Source organism: Bos javanicus, chromosome 24 (assembly GCF_032452875.1).
Source record: "Bos javanicus breed banteng chromosome 24, ARS-OSU_banteng_1.0, whole genome shotgun sequence".
Classification (NCBI taxonomy): Eukaryota; Metazoa; Chordata; class Mammalia; order Artiodactyla; family Bovidae; genus Bos; species Bos javanicus.
The window spans coordinates 35463100-35475300 of record NC_083891.1 but is presented as its reverse complement, the minus strand read 5'-3'; the positions used below and the strand labels follow the sequence as shown (position 1 = coordinate 35475300).

Genomic DNA, 12201 nt, shown 5'->3' with positions numbered 1-12201 from the left:
TTCAGACTGACTCTGGAAGAGTTCAGTAGAAATGTCTAGCAGGAGAGAGAGATGTGTGTCCTCAGCATACAGGTGAATGAAACATATCAATCTCTCCCCTGACATATCTGAGTTAATAAAACTAACTCCTGTGAGCAGAAGTGCCTTGGTTACTCTTTATGTTGTGTTTTTCGGGCATGCCAGGTTGAGATCTTAGTATTCCAACCAGCGATTGAACCTTCTAATACCTCCTGTGGAAGCGTTAAAGTATAGCGCCCAGAGAGGAGTGTGGACCGAATCCAGAGCAACAAGTGTGGGTCCAATCACAGAGATCCTTGTAAGCTGAGTTTGAGAACTTGAACGTTGGCCTGAGAACAATGTCAAACCATTGAACTGAAATTTGAAGTAGGAGAGCAACAAGATCAGCCTTGCATTTTAGAAGTATTTAGGCTGTGCTGGTGTAGGTAGATTCGAGGCAGCGAGACTGGAGTCAGTGAGACCAGGTAGAAGGAGTGAGATCAAATGTTTAAGCAGATTAATTTTGGAGGTGGGCGAGGAGATGGTAAAGGTGTTTGTGCTTAGTCGCTCAGTCGTGTCCGACTCTTTTTGACCCCATGGACTGTAGCCCACCAGGCTCCTCTTTACATGGGATTCAATTCTCCAGGCAAGAACACTGGAGTGGGTTGCCATTTCCTCCTCCAGTAGGCCATTAGGGGAGAGGAATACGTGGAGAATGAAAACACGTAATGCCTTCTCTAAAATCATCAGAAATAACCATGGAGTCCTCTTGGCTCCAGCTTGAGACTCTTCTGGTGGAAGGGGTGTAAGATTCAGATTTAGCTCTTATCTTCAAATGTTTAAGTAGATAAATTTGGGAGGTGGAAGAGGAGATAGGAAAGGTGTTTAGCAAACATTAGATGTGTATGGAGAGGGAAGTTGAAAGCATTGGCATCTGATAAGGCAGGTGGTGAGAGGGCAACACTTGGAGGGTGATCACAGAATTCCAGACGGGCTCTTGTGTTCTCCACCTGGGGAATTTGGACCATAAAGAAAGCTGAGCACCAAAGAATGGATGCTTTTGAACTGTGGTGCTGGAGAAGACTCTTGAGAGTCCCTTGGACTGCAAGGAGATCCAACCAGTCCATCCTAAAGGAGATCAGTCCTGAATATTCATTTGAAGGACTGATGTTGAAGCTGAAACTCCAATACTATGGACACCTGCTGTGAAGAACTGACTCATTGGAAAAGACACTGATGCTGGACAAGATTGAAGGCAGGAGGAGAAGGGGACGACAGAGGATGAGATGGTTGGATGGCATCACCAACTCAATGGACACAAGTTTGAGTAAACTCTGGGAGTTGGTGATGGACAGGGAGGCCTGGCACAACCTTCGGTCCATGGGGTTGCAAAAAGTTGGACACGACTGAGTGTCTGAACTGAACTGAACTGAACCTGGAATGCAGGGGAGATAGAGAGAAGCGAATTTTGTGAGATATATTTTGAAGGAAGAAGCAATGCTTGGTAAGGATGAAAAGTTAAGGAAAAGGGAGGGGGGAAGAGTAATGAATGGCTTTTTCATCAGTAAAAAGGCAATACTAATTTATGTTCCCTTGAACAGTGCAACAGAGTTCCCTTTTCTCCATAGCCTCTCCAGCATTTATTGCTTGTAGATTTTTTGATGATGGCCATTCTGATCAGTGTGAAGTGATATCTCATGGTAGTCTTGATTTGCATTTCTCTAATATGCAATCTCAAAAACTACAGAATGATCTCTGTTCGTTTCCAAGGCAAACCATTCAATATCATGGTAATCCAAGCCTATGCCCCAACCAGTAACGCTGAAGAAGCTGAAGCTGAACGGTTCTATGAAGACCTACAAGACCTTTTAGAACTCACACTCAGAAAAGATGTCCTTTTCATTATAGGGGACTGGAATGCAAAAGTAGGAAGTCAAGAAACACCTGGAGTAACAGGCAAATTTGGCCTTGGAATACGGAATGAAGCAGGGCAAAGTCTAACAGAGTTTTGCCAAGAGAACGCACTGGTCATAGCAAACACCCTCTTCCAACAACACAAGAGAAGACTTTACACATGGACATCACCATATGGTCAACACCAAAATCAGATTGAATATATTCTTTGCAGCCAAAGATGGAGAAGCTCTATACAATCAGCAAAAACAAGACTGGGAGCTGACTGTGGCTCAGATCATGAACTCCTTATTGCCAAATTCAGACTTAAATTGAAGAAAGTAGGGAAGACCACTAGACCATTCAGGTATGACCTAAATCAAATCCTTTATGAGTATACAGTGGAAGTGAGAAATAGATTTAGGGACTAGATCTGATAGATAGAGTGCCTGATGAACTATGGACAGAGGTTCGTGACATTGTACAGGAGACAGGGATCAAGATCATCCCCAAGAAAAAGAAATGAAAAAAGCAAAATGGCTGTCTGAGGAGGCCTTACAAATAGCTGTGGAAAGAAGAAAAGCGAAAAGCAAAGGAGAAAGGGAAAGATAAAAGCATCTGAATGCAGAGTTCCAAAGAATAGCAAGGAGAGATAAGAAAGCCTTCCTCAGCGATCAATGCAAAGAAATAGAGGAAAACAACAGAATGGGAAAGACTAGAGAGCTCTTCAAGAAAATTAGAGATACCAAGGGAACATTTCATGCAAAGATAGGCTTGATAAAGGACACAAATGGTATGGACCTAACAGAAGCAGAAGATATTAAGAAGAGGTGGCAAGAATACACAGAAGAACTGAACAAAAAAGATCTTCACGATCACGATGGTGTGATCACTGACCTAGAGCCAGACATCCTGGAATGTGAAGTGAAGTGGGCCTTAGAAAGCATCACTACGAACAAAGCTAGTGGAGGTGATGGAATTCCAGTTGAGCTATTTCAAATCCTAAAAGATGATACTGTGAAAGTGCTGCACTCAATATGCAAGCAAATTTGGAAAACTCAGCAGTGGCCACAGGACTGGAAAAGGTCAGTGTTCATTCCAATCCCAAAGAAAGGCAATGCCGAAGAATGCTTAAACTACCATACAATTGCACTCATCTCACACGTTAGTAAATTAATGCTCAAAATTCTCCAAGCCAGGCTTTAGCAATATGTGAACCATGAACTTCCTGATGTTCAAGCTGGTTTTAGAAAAGGCAGAGGAACCAGAGATCAAATTGCCAACATCCGCTGGATCATGGAAAAGGCAAGAGAGTTCGAGAAAAACATGTATTTCTGCTTTATTGACTATGCCAAAGCCTTTGACTGTGTGGATCACAATAAACTGTGGAAAATTTTGAATGAGATAGGAATACCAGACCATCTGACCTGCCTCTTGAGAAACCTATATGCAGGTCAGGAAGCAACAGTTAGAACTGGACATGGAACAACAGCCTGGTTCCAAATAGGAAAAGGAGTACATCAAGGATGTATATTGTCACCCTGCTTATTTAACTTATATGCAGAATACATCATGAGAAACGCTGGGCTGGAAGAAGCACAAGATGGAATCAAGATTGCTGGGAGAAATATCAATAACCTCAGATATGCAAATGACACCACTCTTATGGCAGAAAGTGAAGAGGAACTAAAAAGCCTCTTGATGAAGGTGAAAGAGGAGAGTGAAAAAGTTGGCTTAAAGCTCAACATTCAGAAAACGAAGATCATGGCATCTTGTCCCATCACTTCATGGGAAATAGATGAGGAAACAGTGGAAACAGTGTCACACTTTATTTTTTTGGGCTCCAAAATCACTGCAGATGGTGATTGCAGCCATGAAATTAAAAGATACTTACTTCTTGGAAGGAAAATTATGACCAACCTAGACAGCATATTGAAAACAAGAGACATTACTTTGTCAACAAAGGTCCGTCTAGTCAAGGCTATGGTTTTTCCAGTGGTCATGTATGGATGTCAGAGATGGACTGTGAAGAAAGCTGAGCACTGAAGAATTGATGCTTTTGAACTGTGGTGTTGGAGAAGACTCTTGAGAGTCCCTTGGACTGCAAGGAGATCCAACCAGTCCATTCTAAAGGAGATCAGTCCTGGGGTTCATTGGAAGGACTGATGCTAAAGCTGAAACTCCAATACTTTGGCCACCTCATGCAAAGAGTTGACTCATTGGAAAAGACCCTGATGCTGGGAGGGATTGGGGGCAGGAGGAGAAGGGGAAGACAGAGGATGAGATGGCTGGATGGCATCACCGACTCGATGGACATGAGTCTGAGTGAACTCCAGGAGTTGGTGATGGACAGGGAGGACTGGCGTGCTGCGATTCATGGGGTCGCAAAGAGTCAGACATGACTGAACCACTGAACTGAACTTAACTGAGTAATCATGGCGGGAAGGAGGTTCAGGAGGGAGGAGACATACGTATACCTACGGCTGAAAAATAAAACAAGTGAAAACAAAAAGGCAATACTAGCACAGGGCTGGGGTGAGGATGAAGTGAGACGATTCCTGTTCTATGGTAATACAGGTCATGCGACTGCAGGACAGGGCTGCTGCTATTGGAGCATGGAGGCTTGAGTTTGAGCGTCAGCCCTGCAGCCCATTTTTGCTGAGGAGTGCAAGGCACCTTCACGAATGTCCTTTCTTACCACAACATCCTTCTCTTCTGGGTTTATCTCTTCTCTCCTGAGCCCCTCCTCAACTCCTCCCAGAGCTCTTGAACAGAGAAATCTTTGTCAGTGGATGATCCGCATGTGACCACAATGCTCAGCCCCTTCAGAGTGGGGCTCAGAGGAGGTACCAGGCTGGGGACCCACCTTTGGGACCCACCTTCAGTGGCCCAATCAGCTCTTGATGCTGAAGGTGGCAGGGCTGGAGGCAAGAGGCCATCCTGTAGGAGTGTGTCTTAGAACTGTCTCCTAAAGAGTTGCTGAGCTTGCTTTCTCATCAGCAGGTCTGTGAGTCCAGTCCACTGTAGCTAACAGGTTTTGAGTTTTTTTTTTCCCCCAGCCTCATAATTCTTCTGTTAGGGTGTGTGGTGTGTGTGTGTGTGTGTGTGTGTGTGGTAAGATACACATAATATGTGTGTGCTTAGTCACTCAGTCCTGTCCAACTTTTGCGACCCCATGGATGGTAGCCCGGCCACGTGATTCTCCAGACAAGAATACTGGAGTGGTTAACCATTCCGTAACCCAGAGATGGCACCTGGGTCTCCTGCATTGCTGGCAGATTCTTTACCATCTGAGCCACCAGGGAAGCCCAAACATAATATAAACCTTACCATTCTAACCCTTTCTAGGTGTTCAGTTCAGTGGCATTAAGTATATCCATGTTATTGCACAACCATCACCACCATCCATCTCCAGAATGGTTAACATCTTCAAAGCTGAAATTCTTTCCCCACTAAACAGTTACTCCCCATTCCCTCCCACCAGCTCCTTCTGGAAACCACCATTCTATTAATCATTCCACCACCACCAATCATGTCTCCATGATTCTACTCCTCTGGGTACCTCATACAGGTGGAATCATACAGTATTTGTCCTTTTGTGACTAGCTTATTTTACTTAACATAATGCCCTCAAGGGCTTCCCTGGTGGCTCAGACAGTAAAGAATCTCTGCAATGTGGGAGACCTGAGTTCAATCCCTGGGTCAGGAAGATCCCCTACAAGAGGGCATGGCAACCCACTCCAGTATTCTTGCCTGGAGAATCCACATGGATAGAGGAGTCTGGCAGGCTACAGTCCATGGAGTCACAAAGAGCTGGACACGACTGAGCAATTAAGCATGAATGCCCTCAAGGTTTATCCATGTGTCAGAATTTCCTTCCATTTTGGGACTTCCCTGGTGGTCCAGTGGCTAAGACTCCATGCTCCCAATGCAGGGGGCCTAGGTTCAATCCCTGGTTAGGGATCTAAGGTTTCACGCACAACTAAATATTCTGCATGCCAAAACTAAGACATGGTGCAGCCAAATAAATATTTTAAAAAAGAATTTTCTTCCTTTTTAAATCTGTAAAATATTTCATTGTCCTTTTATATAGTTCGTGAGGTTCTCCAGCAAGTTTACTGGGGTGCTTTGCCTTTCCCTCCTCCAGTGGATCACATTTTGTCAGAACTCTCTGCTATGACCTGTCTTGGGTGACCCTACACAGCATGGCTCATAGTTTCATCGAGTTACGCAAGCTCCTTCACCATGACAAGGCAGTGATCCATGATGTTAGAGAAGACTCCTGAGAGTCCCTTGGACAGCAAGGAGATCAAACCATTCAATCTTAAGGGACATCAACACTGAATACTTATCAGAAGGACTGATGCTGAAACTGAAATTTCAGTATTTTGGTCATCTGATGCAAAACAACTGACTCATTGGAAAAGTTCCTGATGCTGGGAAAGATTGAGGGCAGAAGGAGAAGAGGGTGTCAGAGGATGAGATGGCTGGATGGCATCACCGATGCAATGGACGTGAACTTGGGCAAACTTCGGGAGATGCTGAGGGACAGGGAGGCCTGGTGTGCTGCAGTCCATGGGGTCGCAAAGTGTTGGACATAACTGGGCAATTGAACAACAACATTCCATTGCTAGCATGTGTCACCTTTATTTTATCCATTCATCCTTTTGTTGCTTCTACATTTTGGCTATTGTGAATAATTCTGCAAGGAACACAGGTGTACAAATATATCCGAGTCACTGCTTTCAACCCTTTTGGGCATCTATCCAGTTTTTGCTGGATCATATGGTGATTTCATGTTTAACTTTTTGAGAAACCACCATGCCATTTTCCACAGTGGCTGTCTCAATTTACATTCCTACCACCAATGCAAAAGGGTTCTAATTTCTCCACATCTTTGCCAATCCTTGTTTCCTGTATTTTGAAAAATTTTAATTTTTTATAATAGTCATCCTAACCTCTTGAGAAATCTGTATGCAGGTCAGAAAGAACTGGACATGGAACAACAGACTGGTTCTAAAAGGAAAGGAGTACATCAAGGCTATATATTGTCACCCTGCTTATTTAACTTATATGCAGAATACATCATGAGAAACACTGGGCTGGATGAAGCACAAGCTGGAATCAAGATTTCCGAGAGATCCTCAGATATGCAGATGACACCACCCTTATGGCAGAAAGTGAAGAAGAACTAAAGAGCCTCTTGATGAAAGTGAAAGAGAAGAGTGAAAAGTTGGCTTAAAGCTCAACATTCAGAAAATGAAGATCATGGCATCTGGTCCCATCACTTCATGGGAAATAGATGGGGAAACAGTAGAAACAGCGGCAGACTTTATTTTTCTGGGCTCCAAAATCACTGCAGATGGTGACTGCAGCCATGAAATTAAAAGATGCTTACTCCTTGGAAGAAAAGTTATGACCAACCTAGACAGCATATTACAAAGCAGAGACATTAGTTTGCCAACAAAGGTCCGTCTAGTCAAGGCTGTGGTTTTTCCAGTAGTCATGTATAAATGTGAGAGTTGGACTATAAAGAAAGCTGAGTGCCAAACAATTGATGCTTTTGAACTGTGGTATTGGAGAAGACTCTTGAGAGTCCCTGGGACTGCAAGGAATTCCAACCAGTCCGTTCTAAAGGAGATCAGTCCTGGGTGTTCATTGGAAGGACTAATGCTAAAGCTGAAACTCCAATACTTTGGCCACCTCATGTGAAGAGTTGACTCATTGGAAAAGACTGATGCTGGGAGGGATTGGGGGCAGGAGGAGAAGGGGACAACAGAGGATGAGATGGTTGGATGGCATCACTAACTCAATGGACATGAGTTTGAGTAAGCTCGAGGAGTTGGTGATGAACCTGGAGGCCTGGCGTGTTGCAGTCTATGGGGTAGCAAAGAGTTGGACACGACTGAGCGACTGAACTTAACTGAGTGTGAAGTGGTATCTCACTATAGTTTCAATTTGCATTTCTGTAATGATTAGTGATTGTTGAGCATCATTCCATATGCTTATTGGCCATTTGTATATCATCTTTGAAGAAACAGCTACTTGAGTTCTTTGCCCATTTTTTAATTGGTTGTTTGTTTTCTGGTTGTTGACTCGTTGGAGTTCTTTACATATTCTGGATACTAACCCCTTTTCAGATACACGGTTGACAAGCATTTTCTCTTATTCTCTGGGTTGCCTTTTCACTCTGTAGATAGTGTCTGGGATACACAAAAATTTAAATTTTGATGAAATCCAATTTATCTATTTTTTCTTCTCTCGACTGTGGTTTTGGTATTGTAGCTATAATTTAGGTTTTTTAAAGGATTTTTTTTTTCATTTCAAATATTGTGGCCAAAAAGAAACTATGATTCAAAGAAAGTGATGGGCTTATTCCATCCGATCATTAGTTATTAATAGTAAGCTCTGGGCTGAGAATCCATATTCTTGGCTCTTCAGGGACTCTCATTGGAAGTACAAAACAAGTCAGGTACCTTGGTGAGAGCTGAAGCAAATCTCTAAAGTAATCTTCAGTTACCCTACAGTTGCATCGACCCCAAATATGAAAAATAAATCTCCAGTTTTGTCTTTTTGTCAGTCACTTGCAAGTTTTAATCTAATGTTCAAAATAGAAAGCTCCTGGAATGGAGAGTCTGTGAAATATTTTAGAATGTGTTCATTTCTGGGCACTGCCTTTTACTAGAGCAGAGTTCCCTGTTTAGAATGAATCAATGGGCGGCTTACACCGTGTTATCAAGTCCTCAGTTGAGGAAGTCTGCGAAGCTGCAACCACTGCCCGGCCAGAACTGCCTTGCTTTTGGTGTGTTAACAAGGGAGCGAGTCATCTTTCATTTCTTCGTGCTTGAAGACAGTTCCTCTGCTTCCACCCGCGCCGCCCAGCCCCCTCCAACTCCACTCACCACTTAGTTTACGCAGTAAAGCAATAAAGCAATGGGTCTGCTTTGGAGGGTTTCTAAAAGGAAAGATAAACAGTGGGGCGACTTGATGGGCCACAACGAAAGGAACTCATTATGAAGCCACTCAACAGCTCAGCCTCCTTTCCTAGTAAAACTGGAGTCAACCTGATCATTTCAGGGGCGGTGGGTGGAAGGGGGGCTTCTCCAACCACGGGGAGTATGGTGGGTTTTTCAGTCTCTCTCTTCTTGAAGGTCTAAGAGTTGTAATCATGCTCCGAGCTCTGCAGGGAGAGCATCTAATGGTGACTTCGAACTTAGCTCAGCTCTCCCCAGGTGACAGTGAGCACTGACCCTTGGGCCCCTTCGGGGAATCAATGAGCGGACTTGGAAACTTTGGGCCTCGGGGCGTTCTCTCCCCTGTCCGATCCTCTAACGCTCCGCGCCCAGAGCCCTTTGGGGAAGGGACAAGCAAGCCACGCCGTCCCCGAGACGCCGCTGCTCTCAGGACGCTCGCCCCACACTCTGGGGAGCCCGAGGTCTAAAAACCAGCCCAGCGGCAGCACGTTCTGTGCACCCCGAGGCTGAGCACTTGATCACCCCGTGAGCCGCTTTCCTCGGTCTTCGTCCCGCTTCCAAGCCAACGCGAAAAAGAGGAAACACCGGGAGCGCGGGCGGGGAAGCGGCCGGGGCCGGGGCTGGGGCCGGCCCGCGGGCGGGGCTGGGCGCGGGAAGGCGCAAGGGGGGCGTGGGCGCGGCGGCCCGCGCGCCCCGGCGGCCGGGCCAGGGGGAGGGGCGCTGGCGGCGGCGGCGCCTCCCGCCCGGGGTGAGCGGCGCGCGAGGCGGCCCCGCGGCACAGAGCGCCGAGCGGGGAGGCAGGGCTGGAGCACAGACGGCCGACGCGCGGCGCGGCTGCCATGGGCGCGCACTGACCCGCTGCTCAGCGCGGACTTCCTCGGCGGCGCGGAGCTCCCCGGCTGGCGGTGCGTCTCCTCGGTCACCATGAAAGGTAGGGCGGGCTTCGGGGCGCGCGGGAGGGGGCGAGGTGCCAAGTTTCTCTGAGCGGAGACCCGGGGGAGAACCGGTGGTGAATTTGGTGCGCGCATCCCGGGGGACGTCCCCGGGGCTCGGGAGTCGGATACCGCCGGAGACCTCGGGGTTGGGCATTTGAAGCCGGCAAGTACTGCCCTCCCCACTGTGTCTCAACAAAGTAGTTTGAAGCCCCAAGTCGTTGTTTACGGATTCCAGTTCCCAACTTTTTAATTGAAAAAATACGCTCAGGAGAGTGGAGGCATCATCACTCCCCACCCTCGCCCCCCCTAGTTCGTTCTGCGCCCTGTCGCACGCCCCATTCTCTCCAAGGTCCCTCTCCCTCCCCGCCGTTGCCGCTTCCCCGTCTGAGAAGTCGACGGGTGTTTTCTCCCGGACTCGGGGATGTTCTCGGTGCGCCCTCCCCACATCTGGCAATGATTAGGTGCCCGCGGAGTTCAGCTGGCTCGGGAAGTGCATTTGGCATCTTTCTCCATCAGCCCCACTGGCTGGAAAATCACCGCCCTCGGTTTCGCGTCCCTTCCATGTGTCCGCCTGCGGAGCTGTGCCCACGTGTGATCAGGGGCAACACAGTCCCCCGGGCGGTGTCCACAGCAGGCGGGTTTAGGGAAGTGTCAGATGCTATCGCACCTTTTAGCGAGGAGAAGTGCTTCGCAGGGAAGCCGTCTGTTGAGTAGAAAACGAAGATCTGTCAACAGAATCTCGATCTGTATGTGAGATAATCACAGCAGAGGTATCGTTTGGAGATGGGCCGGCGTGGTGTTTACACAAGATTGGAATCCTGGATTTGTGTTAGGATAACACGGCTCGGTCCCCGCGCTGGCCGGACCTGAGTGAGGGGGCTCGGTTCGAGATGCCATCTGACCGCTAGGACCGAGCTTTCAGCAGCCCGAAAACGCGCGATGCGACCTCTTTGACTTGCAAGCGTTGCTGATCCAGGCGCGCGCCTCGGGAGCTCTACAGACTTGGAAAGAAACTTATGGCTCTAGCGGTTGCTCTCTGCAAGGCAGATCACGCTAAACAGTTCGGAGCGATAATGACCTACCAATTAGCTCTCCTTCCAAGGGAGTTCTGTGTCCTTCTCTGGAGATCCTGGGAAGGAAGGGGACAAAACGCCAGGTGGAAAGGGTCCCGCCCCCGGGCCAGAGACACAGAAGACAGGATGTAATGCAAGAGACACACAAAGCAAGAGAAACAAAAAACAGAATTTCAAAACACAGCGTGTGTGCTTTCCTTCTCTCTACATCTCAGTTTCTCTTCTCTTATTTACATTCTAGGAAAGGCACACTTTCCTTAGCCAGCACTGATTAAGGGATCTTCCCAGAATTGCAAGAGTTCACACAGCTAAACTTTCCTCTGGTGCTCAGTTACCATCATTTTAGCCAGAAGTTAATCTTCTCATTGCTGGTCACTGAGGCCAGGAGGTTTTGAACTTTTGGAAAGATAAGCCAGCTCCTCATTTCATCAGCTCCCATGTGGCTTCCTAAACCCTGAAAATCTAGTTATGCTTTTGACTGGGTCAATGACTGTTACTGCAGTTTGGGTATTTTTTTCAATGTTAATTCAAATCTGTAATGGAATACATACCTACAGGTTATATGTATGTATGCTGTGTGCTGAGTTGCTTCAGTTGTTGTGTCCAACTCTTTTCGACCTCATGGACTATAGCCCACTAGGCTCCTCTGCCCATGGGATTCTCCAGGCAAAAATACTAGAGTAAGGAACCATTCCCGTCTCCAGGGTTTTTTCCTGTCTCAGGGATTGAACTGAGTCTCCTCTGTTATAGGTGGATTCTTTACAGTCAGTCACCAGGGAAGTGTGTGTGTATATATATACACACACTTTATATATATATATATGACTTACACTACATTCTAGACCAGCTAGCACACTGCTTGGAGAAGGCTCATTGCTTATCCTCTGTGGTCTGGGCACTGCCTCAACACCCCACTTACCTTCTGCCTCAGTAGGTGAAGGGGACTAAGGGGCTGAATTCCCGGGGAGGCTAGTCACTTTGAAGGCCTCTTTTAAAACGAAATGTTCTGTGAGAGGTTTGCTTACCAACAATTGCCATAGAATTTGTGTTTGTCTGGTTTGTGAGGTGGGAAAGGTAGCAGACAGTAATGTTTTTTCAGTACCTACTAAGTGCACCAGTATGCTCCACCCTCTACAAGCACTTTGTCAGTGAACCCTCTCAAACGCCCTATAAAGTAGGCATTTTAACCCCTACACCATAGATATGGAAACAGTCCAGAAGAAATAGAAACCAGCAACAAGGAGGGTAGTAGGCATCTAAAAACAAGCTTTGCCAGGTTCCCTGTGAGTCTTGGAGAGACCTAGAACACCAGATAGAACCCCTGGACTG

The 12201-nt window shown here is 46.7% G+C and overlaps 2 protein-coding genes across 2 annotated transcripts in view; both read left to right on the top strand.

Moving 5' to 3' along the window:
* ENOSF1 (enolase superfamily member 1) overlaps nt 1-12201 on the top strand; it is a 275679-nt gene that overhangs the window by 142954 nt on the left and 120524 nt on the right. The gene's annotated exons all lie outside the window — the stretch shown is intronic.
* Nucleotides 9625-12201, top strand: part of COLEC12 (collectin subfamily member 12) — a 182716-nt gene continuing 180139 nt past the window's right edge. Inside the window, exon 1 of the mRNA XM_061399806.1 lies at nt 9625-9795. Within this exon, the coding sequence (XP_061255790.1) occupies nt 9789-9795 (7 nt within the window). The 5' untranslated portion in view covers nt 9625-9788. The remainder of the gene's footprint in view (nt 9796-12201) is intronic.